This window comes from Alexandromys fortis, unplaced genomic scaffold (genome assembly GCF_014885135.2).
Source record: "Alexandromys fortis isolate MF-2015 unplaced genomic scaffold, M_Fortis_MF-2015_v1.1 scaffold_133, whole genome shotgun sequence".
NCBI classification, from domain to species: Eukaryota; Metazoa; Chordata; class Mammalia; order Rodentia; family Cricetidae; genus Alexandromys; species Alexandromys fortis.
The window spans coordinates 986,487-1,003,975 of NW_026068030.1; the positions used below are offsets into that span (position 1 = coordinate 986,487).

The window sequence follows — 17,489 nt, forward strand, 5'->3', positions numbered from 1 at the left end:
AGAGATGAGGGATTCCCCTCTGTATGCTATGAATATGGTTTATTTCTTTTTTTTTAACATTGACTAATTAAGAATCTGCTTTGGCCTATGGCAGGTCAGAATAAGGCAAGGCAGGAATTCCAAGCAGAGATAGAGGAGAAAAGAAAGTAGTTAGGAAAATGCCATGTTGTTGCCAAAGTAGGATGTTAGAGGCTCACCAGTAAGCCCCAGTCTCATGGTGATACAAAGATTAATAGAAATGGGTTAATTAAAAATGTAAGAGCTATCTAGAAATATGCCTAAGTCATTGGCCAAGCAATTTTGTAATTCATATAATTTTTTGTGTGATTATTCAGGTGTAGGCAGCTGGGACACTGAAGCACAGTCACTGATTACACAAACTTGACCCTCTTTACAGTATCAAGACAAAATAAAAGTCATTGCAATAATAGATTCTGAGATAGTGTCTAGTAGTGATATTTCATTTGTATTTTAATAAATAAAGCTTGTCTGAAGTTCAGAACACAAAAATGTCACACTAGTCAGTCATACAGGCCAGGCAGTGGTGGCACATACTTTTAATCCTAACAGCCACACTAGTTAGCCATAGAGGCTGGGCAGTGGTGGTGCACACCTTTAATCCCAGCACAGGAGAGGAATAAAAAGGCATCATTAGACAGGAACTCCCTCTCTTTCAGTCTGAAGATTTCATAGAGGTAAGAGCTCTCTAGTAGCTTGGTTGCTTTGATGTGATCTTCAGGTTGAACCCTACTATCTATCTCTGGGTTTTTATAATTCATGCCCCAGTGTCTTAGTTTGGGCTTGTATTGCTCTGAAGAGACACCATGACCAAGGCAACTAATATAAAGGACAACATTTAATTGGGGATTTGAAAAATTCCTATCCATCTGAAATGCATCTCTGTACATCTAGAAAACTATCATGACTACAAGCTTGACTATTGTAGATGACTCTCATTAACATACTTCTTAACTATTCATTATATTTCTAAACAGTTCATTGTCATCATGGTGGAGAGCATGATGGCAGAGGGCATGACAGCATGCAGGGTACATGTTGATGAAAAGGCAACAGGAAGTTGACTGAGACACTGGACATTAACCTGAGCATAGGAATCCTCAAAGCCCACTCCCACAGTGACACACTTCCTCCAACAAGACCATATCCACTCCAATAAAGCCACATTTCCTAATAGTGCCATTCCCTATGACAGTATAGGGGCCAATTACATTTAAACTAGGATATATCAACAGCAGCACAACAGACAGAATAGATTTAATATTTTTTCATGTTCAAAATCAACTTTATATCCTTGCTCTTCTCTTTTGATAGGTCTTGGCAATTGTTTTGGCTATTTTTGTCCTTGGGCAGGTTGCCAATTTCTTTCCTAAGCCTCATCTGCGCATAGTGCAGGTCTCCTTAATTCCAGCCCTTGCTCTGCTGCCAAGCTCCCCTTCACTGCCATGGCATCAAAATGAAATGATGATATGAAGGAAAGTGACCCCAGGAATCAGTGTGTGCAGTGCAGCAGCCATTTCCTTGAATTGCTCTCCTCCAAGCATTTGAACAGCACACAGCCTGGAGTCATATCGTCCTTTTGTTGATAATCGGCTTTTGCTTCTGGCATCCAGCCTCTTTCCCTTGGTTCCTTTCCCTTTATTTATTCAATTATATAGCTATAAAATTTGCTTTTAAGTATGCAAGGGCATAAAATACCACGATTTTAGTGTCTGTGGTTCCCATAACGAAAATGAAAAGATCTGATGAGGGCTGGAAATAATTGAGTAATAATTCTGATAAATATTCTAAATACACCCTGTAGTCTATGCTGAGCACATGGAATCTTAGATCTTAAACTGCTGCTCCACACTGTGTGAGAGAACTTGGTTAAATCCTATTTTAAGGAAAATTGTTGGTAAGTTTCTGATTTGGAAGAAGTTTCCCCATAGTTAGGTCAGCTTTTGCAAAGCTCTCTTCTAACAATGTAATCAGAAGCACTTTCCGTTCCCCCAGGATCCTAACTACGATAAACTTACTCTCTACATTTCCAAATCAATGCGGCCAGTGTGTTCTTGTGTAGAATTTCCCAGGTTATAATGTAAGTAACTTGAGAAACAATTTAAAAAGCCAAAAGATTCTGGGATTTGTTCTACTCAAAGGTATACTACACTAACAGGGGTGTTATTAATACTTCTGAACACACATAACAAAAGAAACCACTCAGCCCCATTTCAGTACCTTCTTCATTCAGAGGCTTCATGCATATTTAAGAGAATTAATTTATTTTCTGCAATTTGCTCTTAAGAGCTTAAGTGGCCATTTGCTGTTGCTTATTTCAGGATTGTATGCCCTTGTTCTCTGAGTCACTGACTTACAGCTCAAGTGCTTCAGGTGTATTTATGCTCCCAAAGTATTTTAAATTACCCATCAGGAAATCCAATTTCCTGTGTATAAGATTCAGAAGTGAATTTCCACTGTTAACTTTTCTTAATTAAGGATATAGGCCTGAATTCACTGCAGACTTCTTGGTACTATATTTATTCATTGGCTCCTGACAATCAACATTTAAGAATGTCATCAACATTAGAATATTAGATAGTCATTTAGATTAGGTCAGTCTTAGATTAGTTGCAGAATGGCATTTTGAGAATCCATAGTAGTCATCACCATAGCAATATCCACTCTTCACTCTCTGTACCAGGTAAAGATACCATCTTGCTGACCTCTTTACAAAGTCCTGTGATACTAACTTCCCTATCATTTCAGTTTCAGAGATGTGAGAATTTTAGTCAAAGAGAAGTGAATCAATGCCTAAAAACTAACAAAACATTTAAACCACCCTTCCTCCTTTATAACTGGGCACATAGTTATAGAAAGGAAACTAAAGGCAACTAAACAAAATAGTACAATTTAAAGATAGATGACCGCTAAAGGGACTTAAGATGTACTTGAAAATTCATATAAATGCAGTTTTACATCTAGTTAGAGGAACAAGGGAAAATTTTAAGATTCAAAAAGTCAAAAGAAAAAAAAAGTGGGACTCAGAAAACTTAGTTTGTGAACTTTAGGACATGGGATAGACTGCCCATTCCAAGGCAGTGGCCATGAACTGAACGATGCATGGCTTGGAAGACAATGCATCTAAGAACACGAAGTATATGACTTTATTGGATTGAAGTGCTGACCCTATCTCCTTTGTAGATATGTGAAAGTCATGGATTTAAGGAGGAAAACATTTTTTGATATACAGAATTGTTACCTGGATGAACAGGGCTCAAGACACTGGCTGTGTCAGCTCTCTGAGGAATATCATAGATTGTCACATTATTTCAAAGAAAGGATATCATTTCAGATTTCCTTCTGACACTCTGATTCTACCCCAAGAACTCATTGTCTACAACCTCTCTGCATTTGGTCTAAGTCCCCTGATGATACCTTGGAACAGTTTTTACCCCAACTCCTGTGAAACACAGGGCCCTTTATCTCTGCTTCTGGTCAGAAAAAAAGTAGTTTATCTTTTCATTCTCCTTGAGCATTTCCAGCAAGGCATTCACAAGGCCACACTTTGAGTGAGTCCTCATTTCCTCATAATCTATGAATTATGCATAGTGTTAGCCATCTGACCTAAACTGCTAAATATAGTTTCCTCTTAGGGTAATGAGCTTGTTTTCTCTGATGAGGGAGTCTTTGTTGGGGATTCCTTCACTACTCAGAAGACATTTCCTTAGTGCTTACTCATTCAGAACTACACCACCAGCTCCAGATACAGTGGAGACCCAAATGGTGCTGACCTCATCAAATTTACCTTTTGGTGAGAAGATAAGACAATCTACAATTTCATCTGATACTTTCAAATAGTAATGATTTCAACAATGAAAACAAAACAGGAAGATGGGCTTGAGAGTGCTCTGAGGGGGAGGGCTCCATGCCAAGTCAGATATACACCAGAAAGGCTCCTTAAAGCAGTAGAAGTTACATCAAATAGAGCAGTGTGGAAGGTATACAAGATCCAAGGAGTAGGATCCTAGACGGAGCTTGAAGGCTTTAGGCAGGGACTAAATGATAAGACTGGAGTTCAGAAACTGATGGGGGTTGGCAACCAATTTGGATGGGTGAGACACAGGCAAGGGTGTGCCTCTTATTCTAAGTGTGAAGGGAACACATTGTGAGTACTTTAGGCTTAGAAAGATTTGTACTACTTTATAAAGCACGGTTGAACAAGTGATCCAATAGCATCCAAGAAGACAACCTGGACACAGATTAGGCTGAGGTATGGAAGAGGAGATAGGAAAAAAAAAAAAAGGGAGATGCAATGACCTAGGTTATGGTTTGTTAATGGGGGCTGGGGCAGGAAAACCCAGATGGGACAAATATCTGGTTGTGTCTGTTTGATCGTCATGTTACACTGGACACATTTTGAATAGGCTTTCTTTAATAAAAAATTACTTAGCAACAACTCTAAAGCAGGTATTCTATGAGCAGAAGGGTAAAGTTAGCAGGGAGCAGCTAACATCTTTTCTGCTCAATCTGCCATTATGTTTTAGAAATACTGGGATTACAGACACATACCACCACCAGCTTTATGTGAGTTCTAGAACTCAGATTCCTATTCTCATGCTTGTGTGGCACAGAAGCATTGTCCTAGACCTTAGCAGGGGAACCCCCATATGCAAATAGCTTCTGCTATACCCAACACAGTTATATTACGAGGCTTAATAATACACTGTCACTGTGCTTCTAGTCTGTGTGAAACACCCCCGAAACCTCTAAATGACAGAAGCCAGATCTTTTTCTTTTTACAAAAGAATTTTTTTATTTCTTCTTTGAGAATATCATGCTTGTAGGTCATGGATTTTGATTATATATGCCTCCCAATTTCCTCTCCCAAGTCTAAGCAAATGTTCCTTCCCAACTTCTTGTTATTATTATTATTATTAAAACAAACCACTGAATCCTCTTACTGATGCTCCTGTGCACGCAGCTGCAGGGCCATCCACTGGAGCATGCACCCTACTGGTGGCTGAATCCCTAAAGAAGCAAGATTCTCTCTACCCCAGGCATTATCAGCTGCCAGTATCTCCTCAGCCATCACTGCTGGGACTCTGAATGGTTTGATCTTAAGTGTGCACTGCCTTCTGTTCTTAAAACATTGCCACTTCCCTGTCTAATCAAGAGTAACTTAAATACCTCTTTAGTAGAAACCACTAATCCCTTTTGCATCTCATCAAAATCGCTTCCCACGATGGCTTCCTCCTAGCAAACCTGGATAAACTTCCCCTCTTCCTGCCATGTTTTCACATTCCTTTGTGTTTCCTTTTACATGATCTCTACTCTTTCTTACTCACCCATCAATCTGACAGTTTCCCAAGGCAAAACACCACGTTATTAGTTATTTTCTCCAGTTGATTGTGTTAAGGAAACCAGTAAGGTGTAAATATGGAAAGCAAGAGCAACTTTGATAAGCAGCCCCATTGCCAATCAATGTCAGTTAGGAATCAGTACTAAGGATTTTGTTAAATAAGACTGGGAGTAAACCCAAAAGTTCTGTAAGCAAGGGATAGCCTTTTCAAGTAGAAAAAGTAAACAAAATGAGGGCAACAAATGGAAAGCCATTGTTTACACTGATACAATGCAGTTAATAAGAATGAGGTAAAAATAGGCCAGCATGGACAGAAAGCAGCGTGAGTTCTGGTTCCTGTTCCCTTCTTCCCTCTTATACCAAACAAGCACCTCTGCCTACAGACTGTATGTGAGGACCTGGCTGGAACTGAGACTAGGCAGCTAGACACCTCCTGGCTGGATGCAAGTTCAACCCTCCCTGTGCTTCACCTCGTTTCTAACTAAGTGCTGTTAAAAGGCCCTAGTCTAGCAGCCCTACAGTTCCCTATTTCCTTGAGACAAGTCTCAGTCTGCACAAGGAGTTCCGGCTGATCTCTCCCTGCTCTTTCCTTCCTAGGCACCTACTTATGGATCTATAGTAAACTTCTATCAAAAACCCACCCATTGTGTTCTATGAATTTCCTTCTGCAAATTCAAGAGACAAGAACCCACACACAAACACATGTGTACACACATGCACATATGCACATGTACACACACCTTGCATTCTAGTCACATCACCTTAAACTGTATCCACTCCTGGCAGGGTTTGCAAGAATTTCCTCTTAGAATTCAAACTATCCCTTATTATCCTCATGGCTTTTGTGGTTTTTGGTAATGCTCTCCTGCTTCATTACTTGTGCCATAGTGTCACTGACTCTGTCTTATTATAGGATTCATGTAGGTAAAATGCACTTGCTCATTTAAAAATGTTGTTAATTACCTGAGTTAGGCAGATAATTAGGAGGAGACCAACATAAGCATCTCATCCAAGGAAATGCACTCTAGTAAAGGAACAGGAAGCATGTATGGAGGATGACACTAACTGTCACAGATTCTGAAAAGCTGCATGGGCTAAGAATTCAAAGGAAAGAAAATGTTTCACTTGATAAGGAGCACCAAGATTTGTGAATGGTTTGATTTTAATGGCCTCTGAAGCCAGAGGAGCTGTTAAAGGGAAACCATATTCTAGCAATACCAGGGATGGAGTTATGCGGTATGGGGGTGGGTGACATAAAATGCTGAGTATCAGATGCCTTAACAGACTCCTGGGAGGACAGGACAAAATAGTACATTTATACCAATTAATATAAAATACAAAGAACAATGCAAGAGATGAAAAAGATTTTGAACTGGTCAGTGTACTTACTCATTTCAGACAATAGTGGATGGGGAGGAAGGTGCTGACTACGCATGATCACATTGTGTTTTGGGAGCATCAAATAAGAAGGAGAAGGCAACTAGTACCACCTCAGTCTCTATTCTCTCTTTATTCAGCCCTAGATGAAAAAAGCCAGATTTCCCACCATACCCAAGTTTTGTACTGGTTCTACCCATAGAGCTGAGCCCTATGTAGTTTGTTCCCATTGTAATCAGCACAAACCATGGGATGTGGTAGAAACTAAAATACCATTGTCTTTACAGAGAACCTGCCTTTGGTAAGATGCCAAGTCAGTGGAGCCAAGATAGGTCTTATTTTTTACCTTTCTTAATTATATGCCAAATTTAGATTATGAACAACTCATTTCTCTTTCCAGGAAGACATGTCACTTATACTCTGCAAGTTAGTAATTTTCTAAATAGGTAAGCAAAATTGCTAATCAAGTTTATCTGGCAAAAAAAAAAAAACAAATAAACAAACCAGCAACCATAAAGCCAGTGGCTACCGGTGCCTGCTGGATCTGAGTTCCAACCCAAGAAGTCACAAAGCATAAGGTGAGAAAGACTCCACACAGCTGTCCTTGGACTTTCACATTTGTGCCATGCATGGCCACTCACACATGCAAAATAAATAAACAAAAAATATAAAAAATCAGAAAGTTTTCTTGCTTTGATAATTTTTTTATGAGTATGTTCTTTAAGACACATACATATAGGAAAAACAAACACATGGCTCAAAGGAATGAGTTGTTATTTCAAGATGAAGAATCAGATGGTAAGGATAATTAGGGCACCGCCGTATACAGTGTTCAAAGCCATCATCACGCAGTGAACTAAATCACAAACAACTGCACAGCGGGAACCCCAGACAGTTCTCATGCAGAGGGGCCCAACTCTCATCACATCTCAGCTTCTCTGGAACTTTTCATTGCTACTACACAGGACACTAGGGGCAGGGATGTTGTCATAGAAACTTAAGCTCCTGTCTTTCATTATCTGCTTGCATCCCTTCTCTGTGGGTTCACCAGTTCTTAAAGTGAAGGAAGCCTTAGTAGTCACTCACTGGTTCTCTGTGTGTTAAGAATCCATGTGATGTCCTGGTACTGCCCAAGTCATTGGTGCTGGTGTCAGTACTTGAGCCCTGTTGCCATCTTTTCCTCCATATCAGTAACAGAAGTAAACAGCTATATACTTCCTTTTTTTCTTTTACATTATGAGGAAACTCAAGGTAGAAATAACAGAGACAGTAAGCTATTGACAACAATGTCTAGATATGTATTTTGTCAACAGGTTTGAAGCATTGAAAACTGTCATTTTGCTTACTTTGTAATCTCAAAGTCATAGGTCATTACTTTCCTTACTTGGTTTCATTAGACTTTCTTGTCTAGAGAGGGAAGAGTTCTGTGCAATTATTTGCTGTATTCCATAGCTCAGGAATCCATCTGCTCTGTGTGTGATGTTTATACCTTGATTACTGTTCAAAATATAGCAAAATACATTTTGTGTTTATGAGAATATTTACTTCACAATAAACTTTGGTTACATACATACACACACTCACACATGCACACATGTGCACGCGCGCGCGCACACACACACACACACATTCTTAGGTAATGATGCTTCTGTTTGGGCTTGCAGGGCTAGCATGTCTGTGTCCGCATTTTGAGTACTGCTTCTTTTTATTTAAGCTTAGTATTCTTCAAATGTTTTCAGATTTCCTTTTTTTTTTAGGTAGCAATTTGACCTCCAAACAACCTAGGGAACATAGGACTGGCTCCCTGATGAGAAAGCCACCTGCAGAGCATTTTGCAGGCAAACCATCCTAGTTACAAAACCCTCTTTGAACAGGTTACTTCCCTTTGAATACTAGATGCATCTTTTTCCCTTTTAATTCTTGTTACAATTTCCCTGAGAAGCATGATGACAGCATTTAGTTTATAATCATTCCTAAAATGAGCTGTCTCAGTGAACTTAAGTTACAGGTAAATTAAAGTGCAATTCACAGAATCCTGTCCTCTGTATTAGCAGTTCAGTTCCTGGAATGAATATCCTAGGTGATCCCTGCATGATTTTAATTGCTAAAGTGTTTGTTCTCTCCTCTCTGTTTTGAGTATGTCCAATTTGGGGGAAAATTCATCGTGATAAAGGACTTTAAGATAGGTTTAAGATAGGTTCTTTTATACTGTCCAGATTTAAAGGTTGTCTAATGAACGGTGATAAATTCATCCATGTACACAATGGACTAAGTTAGAAAATATGAACTTGAACAATCTATTCAGTATTGTCCATCTTAATTTTTCACCTATAAAATGAGGATAATGATATCCCCTCCACATTAATATGAAGCTTGAGCTGTATGATTGAGTTTAGAGAAAGGACGGGCCAGAATATGAGAAAGAGCTATTCAGAATATAAAGTGTTATTATGTGGGCCCAGATGAAAATTATACTCAGTGAGCTGTTCCCACAGTAAAAGTTTATTCACAACACTCCTTGATTCTTTCTCTACAATTCATGTAATCACTAAAGTTATTGCTTTCTTGTCTAGATATATTAACTGGATGGCTGAGTGCACCGGGCCCATATCTGAATCAGTACAAAAATGAAACGTGGAGGAGGGAAAATAGAAAGGGACTCTTGAGCTTCCATTGAAGTCATACTCATCAGTCAACCTGCCCACATAAATACTGGAAAATCAACTCAGTTAAACAAGTTGGGAGGTGAACTTGAGTTATAATAGTGTTCCTGAACACAGGTCAATGAAAACCTGGCATACACACAAACTCCCATTTGTCATATTCTCTACAAATGCCCACTAATTGTTTTCATATTTAAATGACCCAGAATAAACCACCACAAATGTATGTTGTCAGACTGTTGGGTGTTTTCTCAAAATAAAACGGGATAGCGAGGACGTAAAGTAAATTGTTGCTGGTTCTTTGTGTTCTCAGCAGAATCACAAAAGGGTAAGGTCTTAAAGAAGAAAAATCACTCTTGTCTAGTTCAAACTCTAAAATGCAAAAGACAGTCCTGGAAGTTGGCAGGGAAACGTGTGTGGATGTGCACGTGTGTGATACTTAGTCCTATTGATAATATTTTGTCTTACATGCTTGAAAAGGTAATTTACTTATGAACAGTATTTGAAAACCTTTCAAAATTATTTGGACCGGTCAGAATGGCTAAAATCAAAAACACCAATGATATCCTTTGCTGGAGAGGTTGTGGAGAAAGGGGTACACTCATCCATTGCTGGTGGGAATGCAAACTTGTGCAACCACTTTGGAAAGCAGTGTGGCGGTTTCTCAGGAAATTCGGGATCAACCTACCCCTGGACCCAGCAATGCCACTCTTGGGAATATACCCAAGAGATGCCCGATCATATGACAGGGGCATTTGTTCAACTATGTTCATAGCAGCATTATTTGTAATAGCCAGAACCTGGAAACAACCTAGATGTCCTTCAATGGAAGAATGGATGAAGAAAGTGTGGAATATATACACATTAGAATACTACTCAGCGGTAAAAAACAATGACTTCTCGAATTTTGCATGCAAATGGATGGAAATAGAACACACTATCCTGAGTGAGGTAACCCAGACCCAAAAAGATGAACTTGGGATGTACTCACTCATAATTGGTTTCTAGAGATAAATAAAGGTCAGTGAGTCTATAATTTGATCTCCTAAAGAAGCTAAATAAGAAGGTGATCCCAAAGAAAAACATATAGCTATCCTCCTGATTATGGGAAGTAGACAAGATTGCCGGGCAAAAAATGGGATCTTGGGGGGGGGGGGGGAGGGAGGTAAGGGGAGATGGGGAGAGAAAAGTGAGAAGGGGAGGTTGGGGGGAACTTGGGAAACGGGATGTTTGGGATAAAGGAAGGTCGGATAGGGGAGCAGGGAAGCACACATCTTAATTAAGGGAGCCATCTTAGGGTTGGCAAGAGATTTGGTGCTCCCAGGTGCCCAGGGCGATGTCCCCAGTTAGTTCCTGGGGCAGCTGAGGACAGAGAACCTGAAATGACCCTATCCTATAGCCATACTGATGAATATCTTGCATATCACCATAGAACCTTCATCTGGAGATGGATGGAGATAGAGACAGAGACCCACACTGGAGCACCGGACTGAGCTCCCAATGTCCCAAGGAGGAGCAGAAGGAGGGAAAATATGAGCAAAGAAGTCAGGACCACGAGGGGTGCACCCACCCACGGAGACAGTGGGGCTGATCTATTGTGAGCTCACCAAGGCCAGCTGGACTGCGACTGAAAAAGCATGGGATAAAACCGGACTCTCTGAATATGGCGGACAATGAGGGCTGCTGAGAAGCCAAGGACAATGCCACTGGGTTTTGATCCTACTTCATGTTCTGGCTTTATGGGAGCCTAGCCAGTTTGGATGTCCACCTTCCTAGACCAGGATGGAGCGGGGAGGACTTTGGACTTTCCACAGGGCAGGGAACCCTGACTGCCTCTTTTTTTTTTTTCAATAAAAAATTATATTTAAAAAAAAAAGAAGTGAGATTTTCACTCACTTTAAACTTTCATAGCAGAAGACAGCAGTCTGCCTACTTTAGGTGCATATTAAAATAATAAACACATAAAAAAATTATTTGGAGTTTGGCAACTAAGAAATTTGTAAAAATCAATTCTATTCATTTATTTTTGACAAATTAAATCAGTATATGAGGTATACAAAAAATGTCGATTTACAAGAGTATAATCCTTCTGCCAGTTTCAGAATTCATCAAAAGGGCAAATTTTATTATCCATAGCACCTGCCAGACAAAATCTGTGTATGTAAGAAAATGCAGACTTGTATCATGGTAGAAGCATGAACATGTGGAAATGGCAGGAATGAAGTGATACTAGCATAAACAGCTCACAGGTAGCTCACATGTGCATGGACATGGGAAGCAAATGATCATTTCCTGAGATTCTAAGGACACACATCTATCACATTAACAAGGGAAAGCCAAGCCCTCTGTCTCCTGCCTTATCACCTAATCACCCTCGGATTGCTGCATATCTTGAGTAGAAAGCACCAGTCTCTTACCTATGAACAGCCTCTAAGGCTAATAAAGACCACAGACAAGAGACATGGCTAATAAGAGGTTAAATTCCCAAGTGGGTAGAATAATAGCTTTGGCCTAATGTATTCCTTAGGTTTCCCAAGCATTAGATTACACATTTAGCCGAACCCGAATATGAGCCTTGGCTGAATGGGAGTTGGAACTCTCACCAGATGAAACGTCCACAAAATCAGTTCTCCCTTTTTCTTTAGTCTTTACCACTAGTGCCCCAAAGTCATAATTAAGGACAACACTGAGATGAATTTTCTCAAGAATATGAATAATATTCATGCCTATTTTCAGAGTGATTGTGAAAAATGCAGTGGCATAATCTGTACTAAAGATGTTACTGCAGCATTAAGTCCACCTATTATAAGTCTAATATGGCAGGTTAAACTGACAGCTCCTATTCAACATATACTTACAATCTCTAGGCCCTGAGCCTGTTACTTATATGATAAGAGTAACCACGTGTGTGAGTAAGTTAAAAACCTTGAGGTGATAGTAACTTTGGTTATCTGGGCGATTCTCCTGTCATCAAAGATCTCTTAAGAGGGAGAAACTGAAGAGCCAGCATCAAAGAAAAAGTGACCTGAAGACTGTGTTTACACCTTTGAACTATTACTTCTGCCTGTGTTGGGACTGGAGGGGAATATCTCCTTTTCAGTAGACAGTGGTTATTGCAGAAATTCGTCATCAGTCGAGCTGCTGAGGATAAGAGGCTGTTGTTGCATAGTGGTCCATTGCTTAGCCCCAAATCCAAAAAAATAATCAGATATCTATACTGTGTTTTCTAAGGCTCAGAAAACACCATAGAGAAGCATCCTAAAGGATGGATCAAGGGTGGAGTTAGTGTAACTATTTCTTTCAAAACAAAATGTTATCTCCTGAAGTGAGCTGGACTGTGCCCGAGATCCAAGAAGCTCAGGATGCATGAGATGAGGAACTCATACAACGTACAAGGCTCAAGAGGCTCTCTCCACATAATCGAAAGGAGTTAGGAGGTTCCTCATGGAAGCTTCCTGTTTAACTTTATTGGCAGTTTCGGGTGTCAGTGTGAACAAATCTCCCACAATAGAGTCTGTTATGATAACACAGCACAGGACAACATGGTGCTTGCAGAGAAAGCCAAGGTGCAGAGACCTATGAGGCAACTTTCTCTCCTAAGGAATAGAATCTAAGCAATTCTTGTGCAAGGCTTGATTCAGTGCATGTTGACATCATGCTGTTACACCATAAAACTACTACTTGGAAAGTTTCATCTCTTTAAGATGATACTTTAAAAAGTATCATTTGTACTTTCTAAACTGTGATGTGTGGGTTTGTAGATTGGCAACATATAAATTAGATTATTTTCAAAACCTGTGGCACCAGACGTTAAAGTGAGTTATATGGACAGCTGAAAGCATAAAACTAGTTAATTGTGGGGGGTGCCCATAAGAGAAGTTGCTTATTCTTGGTGATGCAAGAAGGAACTAAGATATTGTAGATCTTCCCTTATTCTCAGAGTTGGACTACTTTGCAGCTGTGACAGAGCAATGATGGACCAGAGTGCAGAACTGAGTAAAACAGGGCATTTGTGAACAAAATCAATCCACTTCTCTATAGTCAATGTGTACCATCATATTTATTTTGTTGCTTCTAAATACAATCCATCAGAAGACCCTAGAACAAGAATTTTCTTGAAAGATAATTTCAATTCTGTCTCTTTGTATGTGCTAATAAGTTGATAGGAACTGACTGCATTTTGAGTTAATCTACCTCTAACTTGCCTGATACTTGTAAGGTAAGCCAATATGGCCCCAAACTGATGTGGGAGTGTCATATAGCAATCTGTTGATTTCATTGGTTAATTAAGTAAAGAAACTGCTTGCCCTGATAGGTTAAAACATAGGTGGGAGGAGTAAACAGGAGGAAGAGGAAGTGAGGTAAGACTCCTGAGACAGACCCAACAGCTCTGCTCTGCTCTGGAGCAGAGACGCCATGCTCCGCTTTCCCGATAGCTCTGCTCTCTGAGACACACGCAATGCAGCTCCGACCCAGGATGGACATAGGCTAGAATCTTCCTGGTAAGTGCACCTTGGGGTGCTTACACAGATTATTAGAAATGGGCTAGTCCAGGTGTGAGAGTTAGCCGAGAAGAGGCTGGATATAATGGGCAAGCAGTGTTTAAAAGAATACAGTTTGTGTGTTGTTATTTCGGGCATAAGCTAGCCAGGCGGCCAGGGTGCTGGGAACGCAGCCCCGCCGCCGCTCTTATTTCAACAATGTGGCAATGATCCTGCCTCAGTTGCATGAATGCTAGGGATTACAGATGTGCCCCATCATGCTTAGCAGCTTTTCATTTGTTATCATAAACATGTAGAGAAAAATGATAATTTCAAAACTCAAAGCAGCCTATAACTAAACAAATGAATAATGGCATATTGCATTTAGGCAAGATCAAGTATTATATCCTTCTCAGAGAATACTATTCTTCAGAATCAGCATGTACACAGTGCTGTGGGAACCAGAGGATGGAGGTATTCTAAAGAGCTCAGGGGAACTATACTTGGACTTAGGATTCCCATTACCATCGGGACTAGGATGCTGAGTGCCTCTCCCCCATCTGTCTCTTGGCTTGGCATTTTATCGTCCCTGGCACCAGCATTCGAAAATATGGGTACCACTATATCTAGAAGAGAGCTTAATGCTGTCTCCTTTGGAGCCTTGTAAGTAATAGGCAATGTAGGAACTGAAACAGTTGATTAAGGTTGCAGTATTTTCCAAAGACTTCTAATGGGCGCTCACGTCAACAGCTTCAAAGTCATTACACTCTTAGGTGCAGGGAGGAGACCTGCTCTCTTCTCAAACTGACAAGTCTCTAGATGTGCTTCAAAGCAGTTCCAGTCTTTCTAATTGTGTCATCACTGACTCACAGAAAGGACTTAAAATAATCTTTCTATCTTCAAACTATTTCAATGGTAAACATGTTAGTTAGAAAAGAGTGACATGGTTGTACATATTTCTTATACAACCTGAGATAGGCTGTGGCTAATCATGGTTGAGTGATTCCATGCCTGGCAGTTTCTCTTTTCTTTCTTCTTTTTTTGAAGGGCGCATCAACATTTATCGAATAAACAGATCCCACATTCTGTTTTTTTTTTTTTCCAAGTCAGGCAGTTTTTGAATAGCTTAATGTAGCTCATAATTTTTGGAAAACATTTAAATATTTAATAACAGAAGCTAATCTGTGAGAGCTCAAAGGTTTGACTATGAAAAGCTCTTGCAAGTTCAGAACTTTAGCTATTTCTAAAAAGTAAAGTGTAGTTCCCATACATAAATCAAGAGAGAAGGTAGGCATCACAGACATGGCATCAAAGGCATAAACAAAAAGAAAGACTGTCTTCATCATAATTAATTGAGTTAGTTAAGTTATAGGAAATAAAAATGCGAGCAAAGAATTCTAAAAAAAAATATCTGTAAGCCATATATCTGATGAAGAACTCACAGCTAGAGCACGTGAAGGACTCACACCCCAGGCCAAATGGAACCGCTTAAGTAGTAGATGAGCAAAGACTTTGATACTATACTTTCTCCAAAAAGACATACAAATGTTCCATACAGTTTAAAGAAGAGATAGATGCTGGATTATTGTAATCATCACAAAACAAGTCAAAATTAGGAGTGCACCTTCTGAGGCTCCAAGAAACACAACAGAACAGGAAATGAAAAGCAAAACGACCAGAGGGTGGTGGTGGGAATTCGAATAGTACAGGGACTGTTGAAAAGTGCCTGTCAGTTCATCCTTAGATTTCTGATATGAACATCAAAGACATTAAGGATGTCACCTAGATGAGGTGCAGATGCCTGTGAACAGGAGGCTTACCCAGAAGCTCATGTTTTTAAAGGGATCTCTGACTAAAACAAATTCTCTCACCCAAATGGACAAAGAAACCCTCCTCTCTCTAGGAGGGTTTTACTCACTGAGGTTCCATTTCAGGCCTGTTGTTGTCACCTGGTTGCAGTGCTGTCCAACAGGAATAAGGCCACACCAGCTGCCTTCCAATCCAGTGTCTACGTGGAGCCTGTGCTTTCCCTGAAGGAGAAAAGCAAGTATGAAGAAGGGGAAGATGCTAACCACAAATTAACTTCGTGCATGCTTTAGTCCTAAGAACTGACTAGCGCTGATTGAGTTCTAAGAGCTTTTCTATATCAGTTTACTATAATAATCAGTTTTACAGTTGATAAATTGGTTAAATATATCCAGAATAAATACACATATAAAGTATTATTTCTTACATCTGCCAATTCTAAAAATACCATCCATTGCACCTACTGATGATGCAGCCTTTTGTGACACTAGATTATAGGCTCAATAACAAGTATTTGTTTAATTATATATAAAAGATCATTTCCCAAGTAAAATCTTTAATTATCTGAGAGTCAGGTTTGTAATATTGAAAACTCAACACAAGCACTATAAGTAGTTAGCCTGTCTCCTGTGGCCATCACTGAGATGCTCACAATGCACACATAGGTGCACTGGTTAGTTTTTGTCAATGAGATAAACTAGTCTCCTGAGAAGAGGGGACCTCAACTGAGGAAGATCTCTATTGGATTGGCCTATGGGCATGTTTCTGGGACATTTTCTTGACAAATAATAAGTGGGAGGACTCATTCCACTGCGGGTAGTGCCACCCCTGGGCAATTAGTTGGTGCTGGGTTGAATAAGAAAGCAAGCTGAGCAAGTCATGGAGAGCAAGCCAGTAAGCAGCACTTTCCCATGGCCTTTGCTTCAGTCCTCCCTGCAGGTTCCTGTCTCGGCTTCCCCTCAATGATGTTCTGTAAACTGCAGGCCATATAAACCCTTTCTGCCCCAAGTTGGTTTAGGTTAGTGTTTTATCATAGCCACAGAAAACACTAAAACAATAGGGACCATTTTATTTCAATACCCAATCAGAAAAGAACTAAATATAATTAAATAAATTGTGTTAAGGAGTAATGCATTTTGAACTAGGTGTCTGCTGTTGAGAGAAAATGCACAACCCAGGAGATGCTATGAATACAGAAGCATGGGTTGATCGTGGTACGGACAACATGGCTGAGTGGCAGCAATGGGTCTGCAGGATGAGATATGGAAGAACCTTTTGATCAATGATTAAGTGCAAGGGCTCAGTCCACTGTGGGTAGTGCTACCTCTGGGCAAGTGGTCCTGGGTTGCACAAGAAGACAGCTTGCTCACTGATGGACTACTGTGCCAGCATTGGAGGTATGCCTCTACATATACATTTCAGGTGCTAATAGTCAACACAAGTTCCTCACTTGTTAGAAAGGAACCCCATGGAAGCATTGTAAGGAGTACACTGCAGGCAGTATGCATGTGTGCATGGGGGCTGGGACGCTCCGTAATCTGCTTAATGTCTTCAACTGCAAATCTTCTCTAAAAGTCAGGAAGTCTAAGTTTTAAAAATGTCTCACAGCAACCCTTCAGCTGTCCCCTCATGAGGGAGGACGGCCGCAGGATGGCGGGTATGAAACCTGCACTAGATGAGCAGTGCCACCCAAGGGGAACAGAGTCACATCTCAACAGCCATTACAACTGGTTCTGATTTTACCTCACCGTTAGAAAGGTGAGCCATGGTCTGTCTTTATTGCTTTGTATGGTTTTCCCTTAA

General features: G+C 40.1%; 1 protein-coding gene across 5 annotated transcripts in view; it reads right to left on the reverse strand.

Annotated features, from left to right (window-relative positions):
* The window catches only part of Tpk1 (thiamin pyrophosphokinase 1), a 337,026-nt gene that overhangs the window by 55,708 nt on the left and 263,829 nt on the right, over positions 1-17,489 (reverse strand). For all 5 annotated transcript variants that reach the window (XM_050164434.1, XM_050164432.1, XM_050164433.1 and 2 more), the window contains one exon: positions 15,799-15,910. In XM_050164434.1, the coding sequence (XP_050020391.1) occupies positions 15,799-15,910 (112 nt within the window). The remainder of the gene's footprint in view (positions 1-15,798; positions 15,911-17,489) is intronic.